This window comes from Natrix helvetica (genome assembly GCF_964273705.1).
Source record: "Natrix helvetica genome assembly, chromosome: 11".
NCBI classification, from domain to species: domain Eukaryota; kingdom Metazoa; phylum Chordata; class Lepidosauria; order Squamata; family Natricidae; genus Natrix; species Natrix helvetica.
In genome coordinates, this window is record NC_138562.1 from 17,017,199 (window position 1) to 17,037,095 (window position 19,897).

A 19,897-nucleotide genomic window follows, 5' to 3' on the forward strand; every position below is an offset into this window, starting at 1 on the left:
GAACAAGGTCAAAGAGCTAGATTGTTTTGAGAGAGATAGGAGTAGCGAAAGATGGATTTATTTACTAGGAAAGCAGGTGGATTTATTTCCCTGATCGGGAAGCCCCAAATGTGGAAGAAGAGGAATATTTTAATCTCGAAAAGGGGGTTCATTATCCTTGGGTGCTGGAGAGATTTTTTTTGCATTCTAGCAATAATCCCTACAAGCAATTTCAGGAAGGCGAAGAAGTACAATTTAAAAAACCAGACATCCCAATTCTTCTCTTATTTCAATGTGTTACACGGCCTTCACTCTTTCCTCCATAAAGAGGCAACGGGGATCAAAATCCATCAATGTGACGTTCGGTTTTATGTTTTCCTACCAAACATTAGTATCTAGTGCAAGGGGGGGGGGGGGAAACAGAGACCACCTGCTTCTTAACTCTTGAATTAAAGAGTGGCATCCATTTCTCAGGTATTCCCTCCACTTATCGCCGTGTTTTCTCAAAGCCACATAGACCAACATCAACAATCTACCTGGTGCATCCTTTTATTTCAGGGGGGAAATCCGGTATAGAGCAGAACAGCAGCTCACTTCTTCTACCCATAAATGATTAAAAACTCAAAAACTCTGCTTCATCCACCGGACGAATCTACGGAAGAAAAGGAACAAGGACATGCACGACCCCAACTTACCCCAATCGACGTACGACTCGCCGTCCAAAGTCAGGACTTTGACGCTGACATTTGGACCCCAAAGCATCAGTTACACGTAATGTGCCTTTGTGAAAACCCGAAATGTGAAACTTAAGTCAGGTTTCCATCCTAGTTTGTGCAACTCCACCTGTGGAGGACGCGCGAAAACCTAGGTGAGCCTTTGAACTGGGATAGAAAGGGGGTATCCCCTCTTTCCTGCAACTGGTCAACGAAAAAGCCGTGTGATTGGCACCTTCCTTCCAAGAGACAGACCCCAGGGAAGGGGATTGGGTTTGTAAAACCGAGCTATCGGCGTTGCTGCCCTTGGGAGAGAAAAAAAAGTCTACCCTTTGAACAGATGGAAAAATCAGCGACGTACAAGGTCCACCCCTTCTCTTGTTCTACAATCATTCTTCACACCCTTTTTGTCATCCAGCTTTTTGTGTTGGCCTTGCGTGTCTGGCTTAATACCACTTCGGACTGGAAAAGGGATGGGCAGAGTTGTTGGCATGGCAGGCGAGCACAATGAAAAGAACACAACTTTCAGACTGGCCTGGGGAGCAAGTTCAGCAATTCTAAAGAACCTTAAGGGAGAAAAGGGCCTTTTGGGGGGGGGGGCGGCGGTGGGGGAGACTATTCAGTGAGTGCAGAGGGCAACTTCATGACCTGTGGGACTTCAACTTCCAGAATTCCTCAGCCCAGAATGCTGGGAGTCGGAAGCCCACAGATTATAAAGTCGACAAGAGCTGCCCAAACCCGTCCAGTTCTGAGTGCCCTTTTGCAGGTTCGGTGATAAACTCTACAAGGGGGGGAAAAGAAACCCTCCAAAAAAAAAAAAAAAACACCCCATCAAGAACCCCAACAGTTGCAAGATATTTCTCCACCCCTGAAAACATGACAAAAACACCCGAAAAGATTCCAGCCCTGACATTTTAACACCCGATCGCAAGATCCTCTCCGATTCAGGCGCCCCGATTAAAAGCGCCTCTAATTCAATAGGAGGATGGAAAATCCAATCGACACCCTCCTCTTGCCGGTTCATACCCCGCGCAGCCCCCGTGCGTCCAATTCAAGAGCCAATCCTCGCTAAATCCATTTCGGAGGAGACACCTGTGGATCTGGGTCAGCGTTTGGATTTTTTTTGAGGGGGGTCGGGGGGGGGTGTTTGTTGGTTTTGTTTTCATGGAATCTCTCCCCACCGGCACTTCCCATTAAGGCATGAAGACCTTCTGCCGGTTTGCAATGACCTTGCAACACCAGGGGCATTTCTCCACCGCCTCTGCGCACTCTTGGCAAGCCAGGTGTCCGCAAGGAATGAAGACCACGGAGAGAAGCTTATCCATGCAGATCTTACAGATTTTGTCTTCCTCCATACGTTTCAACTTCTCTTCTGTACTGAGATCTGCCAGGGAGGGGAGATAAAAATAGAGATTTCATGAGATCCCTTCACCAAGGAGTGGGGGGGGGGGTTGTTTAAAAAAGACAGGATCCACTACTCTAGGAGTTGGAAACAGAGAACCTGCTGGGCTCCCGGCGAGTTGGGAGTCCTGAAACTAGAACCTGCGATAAAACTTTACAATTCCAGACAGTCCTCGACATACAACCACAACTCAGCCCAACATTTCTGTTGTTAAGTGAGACACTTAGCAGCAAGGACGTTTTAATATTTAGTAGCTGTGGGGCGGGGGGGGGAAGCTGCTCTCTTTGTGAAAAGCTCAGGCATTATCAAGGTAGTCTATCTAATTTCTTTTTTAACTTTTGTAATATGTTTTTGTTTTTAATGTTGTACGCCGCCCTGAGTCCTTTGGGAGAAGGGCAGCATATAAATCCAATAAACAAACAAAGAAAACAAACAAAGAGTTGCACGTTTCCAATCTTTCCACCAAACATCTGACCACAAACAAAAGTTCTGCCGTTAATTGAGTTCATCCCAAAGGTGCTTTTTCAGGAGCAACTTTCTTTTGTATCCGGCTCTGACTGGATGGTGGGGAATGGAAAGATTGATACTCCTTGCAGATAGCTGGTCGTTTGCATCCTATTGGAGGGTTGTTGAAGCATTTGGAGGTTTACCTCTGTCCTCAGGGTTACCTGGTTCCTGTAGTCTGCAATTTCTCTCTCTCTGGAAATCCGTTCCTCCTCCCACACCATTCCAAGGGTCTTCATCCCAAGTTGTATTTCCAGAGGTTTCCAGGGGAAAAAATGCAGACTACAGGAACCAGGTCACCCTGAGGACAGAGGTAAACCTCCAAGTGCTTCAACGACCCTCTAAAACAGTGGTTCTCAACCTGTGGGTCGGGGCCTCTTTGGGGGGTCGAACGACCCTTTCACAGGGGTCGCCTAAGACCATCGGAAAGCACATATTTTTGATGGTCTTAGAAACCGAGACACCAATTTGATGGCTGGGGGTCACCACAACACGAGGAACTGTATTAAAGGGTCGCGGCATTGGGAAGGTTGAGAACCACTGCTCTAAAAGGACCATCTCTCTGCAAGGAATATAAATCCTTCCATTCCCCATCATCTAGTCAGAGCGGAAGAAGCTTCTTGGATGAGAAGCGAAACGCCTTTAAAAGGAAAAAAAAACCGAAGAAAGTCCAGCTGCCTCCTGAAAACGCACCTTGGGGGCAACCATGGCCTGGATGATAAGAGAATCTCTACAGAACTGAGTTTGCCATAATCCCTTCCCTGGGATCTGCAACAATCACCTTTCTGCAGATGGTTTTCTAAGTACGCGCTGGGCGTATTATCCCTCTGGGCGCTGATTAAGTCCGTGACCAGCGCCTCCACTGATCGGTAGCGCTCGGCCGAAAGGTGCGCCTTCCTCTCCACCATTTGGCTAATTTCCTCCGCGCTGAATCCCATCTTCAACGCGCTCTGGACCGCCTGGCTTTGCAGATGCTCTTCGTCTGCAAGAGATAAAAATCTCGTGAAAGCAAGAAGGCCCAGCTAGGAAAGGAAAAGCAGAGCTCGGCGGACAGCCGTAACCGCATGTGACGCTAAGCTCGAAATACAGGCAGTCCTTGACTTATAACAGTTCCTTTAAGTTCGGCTGTTGGAAGGTAACCCTTGGGGGGGGGGGAAAGTGACTTAGGACCGTTTTTCCACACTTATGACCGTCGCAGCATCCCCATCATCTTCTTTTAAGGACCCCATAATCCCTTGTGGAGTCTGGGCAACTGAATGGAGTGCTTCCTGGCCAGATGCCCTTCCTGTCGCCAGTGCGGAGTTTATATAGCAGACAGATTCTCATTGTGCCCGGAGAGAGAAATATCAGCCTCTCCCTAGGATCAAACCCACAGCCTTCTGATTGTGAGGCGAGGGCTCCACCTCTAGGCCATCGCGTCACTCAGTTGCGGCATCCCCGTGATGTGATCCAAATTCAGACGCATGGCAACTGGGCGTGGACGTACGAGGTTTGCAGTGTCTCCGGGATCACTCGATCCAGTTCTGCAACCTTCTGATGAGCAAGGTCAAGGGGGGAAGCCAGATTCACTTAACAACAGTGTGACCCGCTTAACCACGGCAGCGAATCACTTAGCCCCTGTAGAAAGGCCGTACAATGGGGGCAAAGCTTACTTCACCACTGCTTCACCACGGAGGGGCTGGGCTGGATTGTGCTTGTAGGCTGAGGAGTACCAGTATTTAGTCAACGGTTTGTAGATGGAAACGTAATGAATATAGAGTGGAGTGGAATGGAATGGAATGGAACAGGAATGGAAAAGAATAGAATAGATTTAATATTGGAATGAAGAATGGAATGGAATGGAATAGAATATAGAAAATGAACAGAACATGGCAACTCAAGGCAGCTCACAGGAAATGAAAACACAATATAAAAGAAATAAAAATAACAAAATACAAATAATAAAATCATAACCCCCAATCTCCATTATTCATTTAATTGATGGATAGTAACAGGACAGTTCGCTGTATATTCAGACAAATGAATCCCCAAACACTGCATTCTTGGGGATATAAAATTCCTTCCTATTATTTCTGACAATGAATCCCTATTATTGAATTAAAATAAGATCCAAAAAAGAACTCGTTTCCTTCTAAATAAAAGCATATTCTAACTAAGGTTCAGGATTTTACTTACAGGTAGTTGTCATGGCTGCAAATTTAAAATATCCTAAGATCGGATCAATACTTACATACGCTGTTCAGTGGTGAAATCTAATTTTTTTTCCTACCCGTTCTGTGGGCGTGGCTTGGTGGGGTATGTGTGTGTGTCATGTGACTGGGTGGGCGTGGCTATATAGCCATGTGACTGGGGGTGTGTCAAAAGTCAGAAACTCACTTTAACAATGTCCTGCTGAAGCAGGGGGTTGGACTAGATGACCTCCAGGTCCCTTCCAGCCCTGGATTGCTGTGCTCTTTCAAGGTATCCTCTGAAGCTGCGCCTAGTGCCAGGTTTGTGGTCCTCCTTCCCTCTCCTTTTTCCTTCCCCCTCTCTCTCTTTTGCAGCAACCCCTCCCACCACCACTTTTTAAAACATTTTTCCTGCAGGAAAAAAAAATGCTTTAAAAAGCGCAACAAAAGTTTCCAACAATCGCGCAGCTTACCGATTGACCTACCAGTTCGCAGAACCAAGGACAATTGTTTTTACCAGTTCGGCCAAACCGTGAGTATTTCACCCTTGCCACTGTCCTAATTTACACCAATATTAGCCTGAAAGTTTTGCCAAACTAAACCAACAGGTGTGGTTGGTTCCCTCCTGCCCCCCTTTGAAAAATATTTGTAAACACAATTAGAAAAAAAATGCAAATTAAGCAATGACTCCCGATGACAGCAAGTAATTAGAACTGATCGCAATGGAGTCGTTCAGGATATACGTACCTTCAATATTTAGAACTTTCTCAGGTTCTTCTGTCTATAAAGAAACAAATAAATGTTTTTTTTTTTTTTTTAGAATGTTGCCCTGGATTGGAATCAAATTTCTGCTGGCTCATTCAGTAAATGCTTGTGAGGGGAATCAGTCACAATCAGTGGCTTCTAGTACAGTTTATTTACGCTGACCTAGCAACTTCACGGCCAAAGCATTCTGGGACTTGAAGTACAAACATCTTCAAAGTTGTTCAGGTTGAGAACTACTGGCTTACAGGGTTACATAATAAGGATGGGGAGGGGGAGATGTGTTGCAGAAGGGGCTGAGCCAACCGGTAGGTAATTTTAACAGCACGTGGCCAGATGGTCTCATCCCCCAAGGAGAAATAACCCAGAGACATTTCAGGATTCGCAGGAATAAAATTCAGGAATAAAAGACAGGGGAAAGGCAAAGAGCAAATGGTGGGAAGTGAACCGACAACATTATTCCACAGACGAGTTGTGTTTTTTTCCTCTAGAAATCCTTGCACAGGAAGCATCAGGAGTCCATTTGCAAGCAGAAATGCAAAGGTGTCTATTCTAGGCTTGCGCGCTCATCTCCGTTTTTTAGTCGCGAGAGCCAGCGTCGTCTGAAGAGAATTTCCGTGGTCATGTGGACAGCATGGCTGTACACCAAAGGCGCACGGAACGCTGCTACCTTCCCACCGAAGCGGTACCTATTTATCTACTCGCATCTGCATGCTTTAGAACTGCTGTCGTATTTCCCCCAAAATAAGACCCAACCGAAAAAATAAAACCTAATGCATAATTTTGGAGCAAAAATTAATAGAAGACCTGGTCTTATTTTCGGGGAAACACAGTAGGTGGACAGGAGCTGGAGCAAGTAATGAGAGCTCATCCGATTGTGTGGTGCCAGGGTCTCAAACCCGGTCCGTCAGCTCTCCAGCTCAGCGTCTTTTAACGGCTGAGCCCTCATGCCCCCCTTTTGCAGACATTCCTAAACTTATGGGGAATATTTATAGCTAACCTATAAATCCCTCAAATCCTTCAAACGGAGTAGTGCATTCTCTTCTCTTCCTCCACCTCTATCCTCTAAATAGACAAGATACACACACACATCCAGAGTGACAAGATACATCCAACATCCTCAACTGACAAATATCACAGTTTGCATTTGTCAATTCATTTGTGCGAGGAAATCGCTTAGACCGCTCGCCATCAACAAGGAAGCAGGAATCACATCAGTTAAATGTGGCCTTTTTCGTGGCAGCAATTAACCTTTTCAGCTGCGGATGGGAACACCATCTGCTCACGGGAAGACAGCTGGAGAGACCGCGGGATAGTAACTCAAGCCTTTCTACTAATTTAATTGGCTCAATGCATGCATGATTTAAAATCCACATTCATCCGAAAACTAGAGTCCCTGCAGAGTTGGCTTGGGTGCATGGCGGAAGCAAAGAGGAGAGAGAGAGAGAGAAGAAAAAGTGAGAGAGAGAGAGAGAGAGAGAGAGAGAAAGAGAGAGAGAGAGACAACAGAGACAAAGAAAAAAATAAAAAAGAGAAAAAGAGAAAGAAAGGAAGGAAGGGAGGAAGGAAGGGAGGGAGGGTGGAAGGGAGAAAAAGAAAGAAAAAAGGAAGAAAAGAAAAGAAAGAGAAAGAAAGAAAAAGAAAAAGGAAGGAAGGAAAAGAGAGACAAAAAAACAAAAAAGAAAGGAAGAAAAAGAAGAAAAAGAAAGAAAGAGAAAAAGAAAGAAAGAAAGAAAGAAAGAAAGAAAGAAAGAAAGAAAAAGAAAAAGGAAGGAAGGAAGGAAAAGAGACAAACAAACAAAAGAAACAGAAAGAGAAAGGAAGAGAAAAAAGAAAAAGAAAGAGAAAGAGATGAAGGAAGGAAGGAAGGAAGGAAGGAAGGAAGAAAGAAAGAAAGAAAGAAAAAGAAAGAAAGAAAGAAAGAAAGAAAGAAAGAAAGAAAGAAAGAAAGAAAGAAAGAAAGAAAGAAGAGAGACACTCCAACAAGGAAAGGCAGACTTACAGTTGATTCCTGGGGCAAAGGCTTTAAATGGACGCTGTTCACAAAAGCTTGTCCCTTTTCTTCTCCCAGGTATTTGCACCTAGGTACAAAAGGTGGGAGCAAAATGAGCCAAGCCGAAGACCCGGAACAAAGCAGTCATCGAATTCACACATTTCAATTAACAAACCACCCTGATCTGAACCCACAACCCACTGTGCCCTAAGCAAGTTGGATAGGTTGCACGTACCTTCAAAACTGCATTCAGACAAGACGTCTGATTAGGTGGCCTCAATTATCTTCCTGCTGTTGACAAAACTTTCCCCCCAAAGCATCCTTAAGAGCAGAAGGGATAAAGACTCCTTCCTTGGGTTGGGGGTTGGACTAGAAGACCTCAGATGTCCCTTCTGGTCCTATGATTCTATGAGCGGCATTCAAGGTAAACTGTCAGCTTTCAAACAACCTCCCCTTTTCTACCCCTCACTCACCTCTGGGGGTTCCATCCCACCCGCCAGAGTTGTCCAGAATAACAGAGTTTGAAGAGACCTTGGAGGTCTTCTAGTCTATCCCTCTGTCCAAGCAGGAGACCCCATACCAGGGGTCGGCAACCTTAAACACTCAAAGAGCCATGAAGGTCCTAACCAGAAGCCCCCCCCCCCCGTTCAATTCTGCAGCCGACCGGAAGTCCGGTTTCCCCACCATAGAGTCTTCTCCTAGCGCGGCGTCCTTTGTCCTCTACCTGTCCTAACCAAAGGCCCTATCAATTGTGGAGCTGACCAGAAAACCCACCCCTTTCCATAGAGTCTCCTCCTAGCACACCCTGCTCCCTCCCCTCCCCCAACTGGGCCCCAAGGAACCCAGGCCGGGAGTGACTGGGAGGGGAGGGGCGAGTAGAGGCTGGGGAGGCACCCCCTGATGTGAGTGACATCAAGTTGGCCACGCCCACCCAGTCATATGACCACCTAGCCACGTCCACCCAGCCAGTCATTAGGCAGATCATATTACAATACAATAATAGAGTTGGAAGGGACCTTGGAGGTCTTCTAGTCCAACCCCCTGCCTAGGCAGGAAACCCTATACCGTTTCAAACACATGGTTATCCAACATCTTCCTAAAGACTTCCAGTGTTGGGGCATTCACAACTTCTGGAGGCAATTTCTGTTCCACTGATTAATTGTTCTCACTGTCAGGAAGTTTCTCCTCAGTTCTAAGTTGCTTCTCTCCTTGATGAGTTTCTACCCATTGTTTCTTATTCTACCCTCAGGTGCCTTGGAGAATAGTTTGACTCCCTCTTCTTTGTGGCAACCCCTGAGATATTGAAACACTGCTATCATGTCTCCCCTAGTCCTTCGTCCTATTAAACTAGACATACCCAGTTCCTGCAACCGTTCTTCATATGTTTTGGGCTCCAGTCCCCTAATCTTCTTTGTTGCTCTTCTCTGCACTCTTTCTAGAGTCTCCACATCTTTTTTACATCGTGGCGACCAGAACTGAATGAAGTATTCCAAGTGTGGCCTTACCAAGGCATTATAAAGTGGTATTAACACTTCACGTGATCTTGATATTAGTGGTCCGCGGGATTTAAAGTGATGAATTTAGTGCTCCCAAAAGTTGGGGACCGCTGTTCTAGAGTCCAAAACTTTCCACTTCTGACATATCGGGTTTTGGATATCTCCAAGCTAAGGATTCCCATCTCAAGATACAATTTGGAAAAAAAAAATGAAATATTCCTACCCGGGATACCATCTTGCGTGTTCCTCCCACGGATCCTCGCCTGGCTTCCATTCCTTCAACCCTCCACCGCAGGAGAAGCATTCAACGCTGTCGACAATACCTGGAAAAAGCAGCTTGTTCATGAACAGAAACTCTTTTGTCTGCAAATACAGGTACAATGGGTTCATTTAGTGACCGTTCAAAGCTACAATTAGGAGCCGTGGTGGCACATTGGTTAGAGTGCCGTACTGCAGGCTACTTCTGCTAGCTGCCTGCAATTTGGCAGTTCGAATCTCACCAGGCTTAAGGTTGACTCAGCCTTCCATCCTTCGGAGGTGGGTAAAATGAGGACCCAAATTGTTGGGGGCAAAACGCCGACTCTGTAAACCGCTTAGAGAGGGCAATAAAGCACTGTAAAGTGGTATATAAGTCTAAGCGCTATTGCTACAATGGCAGTCTAAAAAGTGACTTATGACCGTTTTCCACCCTTATTACCATTAGAGGATCCCCATGGCCATGCGATCAAAATTCAGACATTTGGCAACCGACTCATCTTTACGACGGTTGCCATGTCCCAGGGACCTGCTGTCCCCTTTTGCGACCTTCTGACAAGCAAAAGTCAATGGAAAAAAAAACAGATTTGCTTCACAAACGTGTTCCCAACTTCCCAACTACAGTGTTCACTGAACAACAGTGGCAAGTCTGATCATAAAATGGGAAAAACCAAAATTTAACGAACGTTTTCACCTAGCCACAGAAATTTAGGGGCCTCAACTGTGGTCATAAAGCGAGGATTTACCTGCACGCTACTTATGAATCCTCGATCTTTTAATGCAAATCAGTGCCGGAAGGTGTTTGAATTTTACGATTAATCTTCTAAGGCAGCGAGGGCTAAGCTTTTCGTCCTTGTGTGCCGGAAGTTGTATCCATAATGCAATGCGTGCGTGACCCCCCCCTGACCCCCTATATGCGACCGTCTCCCGCATGCGCCCCGCCTTCCACGCATGTGCAGAACCCCAAAAATCAGCTGGTCGGAGGGAGGCGCGCACCCATGCGCTGAGCTGGGGCAACAGCTCGCCTACCCGCAGAGAGGAGTCCGTGTGCCACCTGTGGCCTAGGTTCGCCATAACGGTTCTAACAGCTCCTATTTTTAGTTCCCTGCAGGTTTCAACTCAAATGAGATTAGAAAGATCAGCTCAAAGGCAAGATGTCTTGCGCAGATGTTAAATGGGTAAACCCATTAATGCCCTAAAGAAAGAAAGAGGGGAAATGCACTACCATTTAAGACTCCTGGTTTCCATGAATTATCCCAAATACTCCGCGTACGACATTCTCTTGCAATTAAACAGTCCAAAAATACACCTCTTTCAGCTGAACATTTGCCGAAATGATCAACAGCAGCTTATTTTCAGATCAAGAGCTGTTAAAAACAATCCAGGATGCGTAAGGATGAACCGTGAGAGACCACAGCTACATGCTAGAAAATGATTCCCAGTTGCCGTCTCTTGGAAGGGCTAAATTTCTGTGGTTACTTGCGCCAAATTTTCATACAAGGCGTCTTGATTTATCCTTAACAAGCCAGGAGCTGTGGTTAGCTCTCGGCTTTCAATCCTGGTTTGCTGAGAAGCGATGAGCCACAGATCCTGGTTTGAAAAAGACGAGATGGGGGCTCATAGAAGATGACACAAAAATGCAAACAAAAGAAGAAAAAAAGAGAGTCCTCTACTTATGAAAACTGAGCCCAACATTTCCGTTGCTGAGTGAGACACTACTCAAGCACGTTTTGCCTCGTTTCATGACCTTTCCTGCCTTAGTTGACTTTGTTGTCAGAAGGTCACAAAAGGAGGATCACGGGACCCCGGGACACTGCAACCCATCATAAGTACATGCCAGTGGCCAAGCATCTGAATTTGGATCACATGACTGTCACAGCAACGGTCGTAGATGTGAAAAACGGTCATAAGTCATTTTTTTTCAGGGCTGTTGTAACTTTGAACGGTCACTAAACAAACGGTTGTAAGTCAAGGACTGCCTGTACCACAATAAACAATAGGTCATTCTGCTCTGACCCAGGCTTCCTTAAAAAGCAAGAAGCAGACTCTTGGTCTCGGCAAAACCTCTTTTATTTACATGACTTAATTCCTTTCATTCACAGACAGCAAGGCTTAGCAAACAGTCTTTCAGAGGAATGTTTATCAACACAAACCTTATCTCGCTTGGAGAGCTGCCAGATAACTAGTTTCCCAACACAGGGCAAGGCAAAACTTGGCACAGAGTCTCTTAGAGTCACAAACAGAACTTTCCACTCTTTGAAACGACCAAAGGAACAAATTGTTTTCGGCACCAGCCCACTCCCCGTTTGCTCCTCTTTTGTTTCCTCTGGGAGGGGCCAATCAACTCCAAGGTGTGGCTTTACTCTTAAGTCGACTCTGCTGTCTTAGTTGTTCTTGTCTTCTGGCAGCTCTGCACATGCGCACACTGGGAACAGGCTCCAGCTGTTCCTCTGCCTCACTGCTATCTAGCTCCCTCTCTGCCTCCGACGCAGAGCCCTCGTCTGAGCTTTCCTCAGCCCCCAGGACTGGCCCATGTTCCTCCCCAACCTCCTCACTGCCCGACTCTGCTGCCAGCTCTGCAGGCCGCTGCCAGGCCCCAACAGATTTCTAAGGCGGTATGCTGGAGTTGGCAGGGAGATGGGGTGAGATTGCATGAACCCAACCTAAGGGTTTTTGCCCATTGCAAAATCCGCCTTCTACTTACCTAGACTGTAAAAGCCAGCTTGAGCAAGCCGCTCCTTGCTCATCGAGTAACTCCACGCCCCAAAAGTCTGGAGGCGCTTTGCAAAATCTGCCATGGAGGGGTTATGAAGAGGAGGAGAAAAAGGAGGCCCCCGTTGCATGCTGCTTCTATCCAGTTGTCCATCCCCTGGGGGATGGGCCACGTTCCCAACATCGTGTCCGAGGACGAAAAAGCATCTTGGGAAATGACGGCGGTGCTCCGACCATGCCTGGTCACCCGGTTCCCAGTTTTTCATCTTACCCCCGCAACAAAAACACTCCACTTCGTCCTCCACGCCTCGGTAATAGAGCCCCGCGTTGGCCAGATCTTCCGGGGTGACCGGCGCGTAAGGAGGCCAGTGGTGGAAAGATCTCAACCGGACCTCTTCGTTGCACATGGCTGAGTTTTGGGGATAGGGGGATCCTGAGAGATCTACCACTTGCCTGGTTCTCAACAAGTAATCGGCCTCGAAATCGGAAGACAGATCGGAATCCGGCGGGACGGAAGTGGCGGCTTCTCTTCCATGGGGACCGTTTGGCAGCCCGGAAAGCAGACGACCCTCTTCGAAGTCGGCACCGTTGATAAAGTGGCAGTTGGGAGAGACGATTTTGTGCCTTCCAACCACCGAGTCCCCCACTTCCCATCCTTCTAGGGTCGCAAGGCAGCTAAAGCATCGGACTTGGTCTCCTTCTCCGGTGTAAAAGAAGCCAGCCTGGGCTAAGTCCGAGGAAGAAACGGGGCAGCGACTTGGGAAACCGGCAAAGGTTTCTTGCCTGGAAACCAACTGAGCCATGTCTGGTGTAGGATCCTCCAAAATGGGGCCATTACACATCATCCCTCTCGCGGACGGAGTTTCCTCCAGATTTCCTAAAATAAAATTAAAACACACACACGTAAGGTTAGAAAGAGACAACAGACACTGCGAAGAAAACGCTCCCATCACTGGACAAGCAAAATCACAAAATAAGCATCCCACTTATTTTTGGCCGTGCCAAAATTCACCGAACAAAGCAATTATCTTGGGAAGAGTTAGGGCAGGGGTGTCAAACTCGAGGCCTCGCGGGCCACGCCCATCTCCGTTTTAGCAAATTCGTTTTAGCAAATTCAAGCAAGCCGGCCTAACAGAAAGTTTAAAATTTATTTTAATGGCAAACGAAAGCTGATGCTTCCCTGGCGGAATATCCAGAGTTCTGTTTTCCTTTCTTGTCAGCTGACAAAATGGAAAAACCAGTTTGAAAGATTGGGAAATTTCTCACAGCAGACTCCCACAACACATGACTTAACGGGGATGGGTTGTGTGTTTCCACCGCCTTTTTCCACACTTGTCTTATTTTGACACCAGGGGTCAAATCTAATTTTTTTTTAAAAAAAAAAATCCTTTAAAAACCTCCCTATATTATTATTATTAACTGAAAGGAAATTGCAAAGGTTTTGACCAATCTAATTTTTTAAAAAAAAAAAATCCTTTAAAAATCTCCCCTTATTTGTTTTTTAATAGAAAGGAAATTGCAAAGTGTCTACAGAGATTCTCCGGCCTTGAGGTCTTGGTTGTCCCAAAGATGCTTTTTTTCCCCCAAGAGGCAATTGGACTTTCTGATTTTTTTTCTTTGAAGACGTTTCGCTTCTCCTCCAAGAAGCTTCTTCAGCTCTGATGGGATGGTGGGAATTACAAAGGTTTTGACAAATCTTTTTTTTTTAAACACCTTTAAAAAACTCCTCTTATTTTTATTTTTTAACAGAAAGGGAATTGCAAAGGTTTTTATTTTCTTCTTCCTTCTTGCCATGCTTCGTTGTTAGTCGCGAAGTCGTGTCTGACCCATCGCAACCCCACGGACAACCTTCCTCCAGTCCTTCCTGTCCTCTACCATCCTCTGGAGTCCATTGAAGCTCATGCCGACTGCTTCGGTGACTCCATCCAGCCACCTCATTCTCTGTTGTCCCCTTCTTCTTTTGCCCTCAATCGTTCCCAGCATGAGGCTCTTCTCCAGTGAGTCCTTCCTTCTCATTAGGTGGCCAAAGTCTTTGAGTTTCATCTTCAGGATCTGGTCTTCTAAAGAGCAGTCAGGGTGGATCTCCTCTAGGACTGAATGGTTGGATCGCCTTGCAGTCCAAGGTACTCGCAGGAGTCTTCTCCAGCACCAGAGTCCAAAGGCCTCCATTCTTTGGCGCTCAGCCTTCCTTCTGGTCCAAGGTTCACAGCCATACATTGCGACTGGGGAAACCATAGCCATGACTATGCGCAGTTGTGTTGGCAGGGCGATGTCTCTGCTTTTTAGTATGCTGTCTAGATTTGCCATAGCTTTCTTCCCCAGGAGCAAGCGTCTTTTAATTTCTTGGCTGCAGTCCCCATTTGCGTTGAACTTGGAGCCCAGGAAAATAAAATCTGTCACTACCTCCATTTCTTCCCCATCTATTTGCCAGGGATTGAGAGGGCCAGATGCCATGATCTCAGTTCAAGCCCACTCTCCTCCTTCACCCGCATCAAGAGACTCTTTAGTTCTTCTTGCCATGCTACTTTCTACTAATTGGTAAGGGGGGGGGGGGAGACGAGCAGGAAATGATGCTGAGTCTTGAAAAACATTGGGCAGGTTCCACCAATCTCAATTCTCATTTTATCCCAGGAAGAATGTATTCAACTACTCCATAGGGAAAGACATTTTCCAACTGCCAAGCCATAAATCCCTAAAATTAAGCCTCAAAGGTTAATCCGCTGAGCAAAGGGCGAGAGTCCTCACGTTCCTACGCGAGAAGGCACTTTTACGCCTGCAAAAATAACCTACAATAGTGGCCAAAATCATGGAAACCTTTTTGGGAAAAGTGTATTTTTGAGGTTTGATGGCTGATAACACCTCTTTTTCTGGAGTAGTACCATCAAATTATATATCAATGGAAAGATAATTTAATCAAGAATGTAATGCCACAAAGTTTGTTCAATTATCTGTATTCTATGAAAAGGTGTAGTCAAATATAGCCAGCAATCAAACCCAGTTAATAGAAGCAATCATTCCATCTTGGTTTCACATTATAAAGAGCTGCAGAACTAAAAGACTTGGTTTGCGTCATGGGAAGACATTGTAAGGCCATAATTCATGCTAAAGGTTACCCAACTATTAACTGACACCGTGTTAATTTTTGCATATCTTGTTTTTTCTATAACAATAATTTTTGTACATCTCATTTTTTCTGTGTTTCACTTTTCTTTTTTATAACTGCTATAGCAAACCCTTCATAAAAGTTATTGCATTACATTCTTGATTAAATTAACTTTCCATTGATATATAATTTGGCAATACTACTCCAAAAGAAAATCAAACCTCAAAAATACCACACACTTTTCCCAAAAAGATTTCCACAATTTTGGCCACTGCTGTATTTTGCTTTTTTAACGCCCCCTAATCCCTTTTGTCTCTTAAATCATCTTAACCCAAAAAGTTGGGAAAACGAAACTGGCGGCGGGAGCAAAAGCGAAAGCAGGCAGGCCTGCAGCTAACACGCGTGGCGGGGGAATTCCCACGCAGGAACGCGACTCCACCCGGGTGGAAGGAAGGAAACCCCCGGGATCAAGAGATTTCCGCCCTTCCCTTTCGACCTCGCCGGGCCTGGCAAGGTGAAAAAAAAAAAGAATTCAGGCCGACTATTGTCGGGGATTCGCCTTCTGTGAACCCCCCCCCCCGCGTGCCTGCGGGGAGAGGCATTCCCACGACCCGCCGCGCTCACGTATCTTTTGCAATGCAAAGAAAGGTCAAAGTCCACGCTCCGCAGCCCGCAGGATCCCGGCCGGGGAGCACGGGGAGGGATGTTCCCGATGCAGAAGGTCGCCCAAGCGGGGTCCGTTTGCCCCCCACCGCCCGCCCCGCAAAGAAGCGGGATCGCAAAGCCCACGCTCCGCAGCCCGAAGGATACCGGGCGGGGAGCATGGGGAGGGGGTATTCCTGATGCAGAAGGTCGCCCAAGCGGGGTCCGTTTGCCCTTCGTCCCGCAGAGAAGCGGGGTTCCAAAGCCCATTCTCCGCAGGATCCCGACCGGGGAGCATGGGGAAGGGTATTCCCGGTGCAAAAGGGCGTCCAGCGAGGTCCGTTCGCCCTTCGCCCCGCAGAGAAGCAGGATCGCAAAGCCCATGCCCCGCAGCCCGCAGGATCCCGGCTGGGGAGGGGTGTTCCCGGTGCAGAAGGTCGCCCAAGCGGGGTCCGTTCGCCCTTCGCCCCGCAGAGAAGCGGGGTTCCAAAGCCCATGACCCGCAGGACCCCGGCCGGGGAGGATGGGGAGGGGTGTTTCCTCCGCCCGCACTCACCTCGCTTGTCCGGCCGCCCTCCGCCGGGGAACGCGCTCGGCCAGTCCGAAAAATGGCTGCTGGACCTCCCTCCGCCGCCCCGAGAAGGAAGAAGCGCCTCCCCGCGGCCTCGGGGAGGAGCTGCCGGAGGATCGGGCGCCCCGCCGGACGGAGGACTCATCGGCTGGATGCAGCAATCCGGAGGGTCCCCCGGGGAAAATGCATGGGGGGGGGGGCGGGGGTAGAGGGTCTCCCGAGGTTGCTCCTCGCTTCTCCCCCCCCACCCGTTTAACTCGGATTGCAGGAGCTCGCAGACCCGGAAAGCAGGCGCAGCGCGTTCACACGTGCAAAGCCTGCACCCCTCTGCTTAAGCAACTAATCCCCACAACACCGTCAAATTACCCACTAAGACTGGATTACTATTCTTCTTCTCTCTCTTCCTATTATCTATGTCTTCCCACTTACGACTATAACCATGTTGCTTGTTATCTTTAAAATGTATATTGTTTCATTTGTTTCCTAGTATAATTTGATTGCTTATTAGTAACCTGTGACTGGCTATCACTAAATGATGTATCTTACGGTTCTTGTTGAAAGTATTCCATTTTATTTTTCTTTATGTACACTGAGAGCATCTGCACCAAAGACATATTCCTTGTGTGTCCTATCACACTTGGCCAATAAAGAATTCTATTCTACTCTATATTCCATTCTATTCTACATTCATTCTGTTCTGTTCCATTCCATCTCCTATTCTATTATATTCTCTCCTATATTCATTCTGTTCTGTTCCATTCCATCACCTATTCTATTCTATTATATTCTCTTTCTTTATTCTCTTCTCTTCCCTTATTCTATTCTCTTCTCTTTCCTTATTCTATTCTATTCTCTTTCCTTATTCTATTCCATTTTATTTCAGAATCCTATTCAGAATCTTATTCTATTCTATTCTATTCTAATCCCGGGTGCAAAGCGCCACTGCAATGGAATGGGCGGAGAGAGCGCCACGCTGATCCCGTGGCAGTCCGGAAGTGAATTAGTGGATGGTGCAAGGCGAAACACTCCACCACCCCACCCGACCCTTGTCCCGCACCCTGAGTTGAGCCCTGTCTTGGGAATGGCAAGCTCAGGATTGTCCCAAAGGTGACTCATTTTTTCAGGAGGCAACTGGACTTTCTTGGGGTTTTTTTCCCTTTGGAAGAGGTTTCACCTCTCATCCAAGAAGCTTCTTCAACTCTATAGGAGAGTGGGGAATGGAAGGATTACGTTGAAGCACTTGGGAGTTTGACCTTTCCCAACTTCCAAGTGCTTCAGCGACTCTCTAAAAAAGGATGCAGAGGACCAGCTTGCCTGCAAGGAGTATCAATCCTTCCATTCTCCATCAAGCAGTCAGAGCTGAAGAAGCTTCTTGGAGGAGAAGTGAAACGTCTTCAAAAGAAAAAAAAAAACAAAATTCCAGTTGCCTCCTGAAAAAACAAGCACCTTTGGGACCACCTGGACCTGGATGATGGAGAATCTCAACCTCAGGATTGCAAAAAGGAATCACGGGTTGGAGTAGATCAGGGGTGTCCAAACTTGGGAACTTTAAGACTTGTGGACTTCAACTCCCAGAATTCCCCAGCCAGCTCTGCTGGGAGTTGAAGTCCACAAGTCTTAAAGTTCCCAAGTTTGGACACCCCTGGTGTAGATCATGCCCTAAGATCATCTTGGAGCCCAAATTTGGGGGTTGCTTGGTCAGAAAGTCCTTCCCCCACGCAACTGATGCTTCTTCTCTCCCACACCCCACCCCACCCCACCCCAGACATGATGCACGGCTCGTTTGGATTGCCAAGCCCCACGGGGACCCCTCAACTAGGCAGCTTTTGCCAGGGAGGGTTGGGATGGGCTAGTTGGAATGCAAAAAGAGATCTGTTCCAGATGGTCTTCTTTGGCAAACACGCAGCTTACCCCACCCCCAAAAAAGTCAATTCACCCATCATGCTAAATCCTAGCCAACTTTAAAAAGAGCTTAACCATGGTTTCTTCTGCTCGCTTTGTGGGGGGTAGGATTTGAACCCCGCACCGATCCGACCTCAATCCGGGTTTGCATGTTTTAGGGACATGCACCGCACAGTCTTGCAAAACCAACTTTTAGGAGGCTTGGACTTTTGATTTTTTTAAACAGATTACCAAGCCTTAGAATGAACCCCAGAGGTCATCTAGTCCCACCCCACTCCTTCCACTCCCAGAATCCCCCTCCCCCACAAAGCCCAGCTATTTGCTGGGCGTTAGAAGCCTAACCCACTCCAAAGTCCTTCAGGTCGAGACCCACCTCTGATATAACGGACCACCACCACCCCATCATGGGGAGCGGGGGGGGGGGCGGCTCAAAATCCAGACGACTATAATGCACCGTCCCTGGACTCCGCACAACCTACGGCTTGTCTAAACCCGGTTTCGAACCTGTGCAGCCATCCAACCAATCGCGTGTTGCCGGAGCCGGCACCCGAGGCTTCTAAAGGCGCCGCATTTAGCGGACAGCGAAGCGAACGAAACGCAGCTTCTGGGGCTGAGGATTGATTCTGTGGTTCACCTACCGCAGCCTTTTCTTTTCTCCGCCTCCCTCGCTTCGGCTCCCTGGGGTGGAGAGCGAGGGTTTGCAGTTTGCTGTTTGACGTCGCCGCCGCCGCCGCTGCTTTCCTCTTCTTCTTCCTACACCGCCACCTCTTGCTCCTCCTCCCTCCCTCCCTCCCTCCTCTTCCTGCGCGATGCGGGGCTCGCTTTCCCGGCATGCCCCGCGCGGCCGTTCTCCGCCGTCCCCTCTGACCTCGCAGGGCCCGTCGTCGTTCTGGCATCCGGGTCCTCCGCGCCACACGGGGAAGATGGCGGCGGCGACATCCGCGATGGTGGCGGCGGCGCTCCCGGCCGAATGGATCCGCAACTGGGAGAAATCCGGCAAGAGCGAGTTGTGAGTTGTGGGGGGTGGGGCGAAGAAGCGTAATGGGTGGGTGGGCCGGACTCCAGCCGATCCCCCCGCCCGCCCAGGCCGTCCGTCCGTCAGCCCCCTCCTCCCCCCCTCTTGTCCCGCCCCCCCTCCCTGCTTCCCATCCCCGCGAGGCCAAAGCCCCCCCCTTCCCTCCCCCTCCCCGCATCGGGCGCCTTCCCGGCCTCTGGGACTTCAACCCCCAGGATCCTCCGCCCGCCTCGCCCTGGGCTGTAAAGGAGGCAGGAATTCTGGGAGTTGGAGTCTCCAGGCCGCCGGAAAGAAAGTGCAGCCTCCCTTGCATCCTTTTTTTTTCAAAGCCCTGGAATGAGTCCCCCTGGCCCCTCCCCTTTTCTTTCTCTCCCCCTCCCCTCTGAGCATCCCACTCACCCACCCCTCCCTCCCCCTCTCCCTCCCTCCCTCCCTTTTCTCCCTCCCTCCCCCTCCTTTCTCTCTCTCTCTCTCTCTCCTCCTCTCTCCTTGTCTCTCTCTCCCTCGCTCCATCTCTCCCCTTCCCTCTCACCCTCCCTCCATCCCTCTCTCTCTCTCTCCTTCTCTCCTTTCTCTCTCTCTCTCCTTCTCTCTCCCTCCCTCGCTCCATCTCTCTCTTCCTTCTTTCTCACCCTCCCTCTATCTCTCTACTTTCTCTCTTTCCCTCACTCCATCTCTCC

At 48.1% G+C, this 19,897-nt stretch overlaps 2 protein-coding genes across 5 annotated transcripts in view; one reads left to right on the plus strand and one right to left on the minus strand.

Annotated features, from left to right (window-relative positions):
* Positions 1-512: 512 nt before the first annotated feature.
* XIAP (X-linked inhibitor of apoptosis) lies at positions 513-18,977 on the minus strand. Of its 4 annotated transcripts, none has more exons than XM_081964238.1 (7): positions 18,841-18,977; positions 11,977-12,861; positions 9,241-9,340; positions 7,531-7,609; positions 5,514-5,547; positions 3,380-3,580; positions 513-2,076 (listed from the first exon to the last, which is right to left on the minus strand). In XM_081964238.1, the coding sequence occupies exons 2-7, from the start codon at positions 12,827-12,829 to the stop codon at positions 1,886-1,888; spliced, it is 1,458 nt and encodes a 485-aa protein (XP_081820364.1). In that variant the 5' UTR covers positions 12,830-12,861; positions 18,841-18,977; the 3' UTR covers positions 513-1,885. The 4 variants fall into 4 exon arrangements, with proteins under 4 accessions (XP_081820364.1, XP_081820365.1, XP_081820363.1 ...); XM_081964239.1 differs by lacking the exon at positions 18,841-18,977 and adding an exon at positions 18,576-18,818; XM_081964237.1 differs by lacking the exon at positions 18,841-18,977 and adding an exon at positions 16,286-16,466.
* A 34-nt stretch (positions 18,978-19,011) lies between these two features.
* THOC2 (THO complex subunit 2) overlaps positions 19,012-19,897 on the plus strand; it is a gene marked incomplete at its 5' end in the record, with an annotated part of 49,920 nt that continues 49,034 nt past the window's right edge. The window contains one exon of the mRNA XM_081964193.1: positions 19,012-19,211. Coding sequence (XP_081820319.1) covers positions 19,012-19,211 — 200 coding nt within the window. The remainder of the gene's footprint in view (positions 19,212-19,897) is intronic.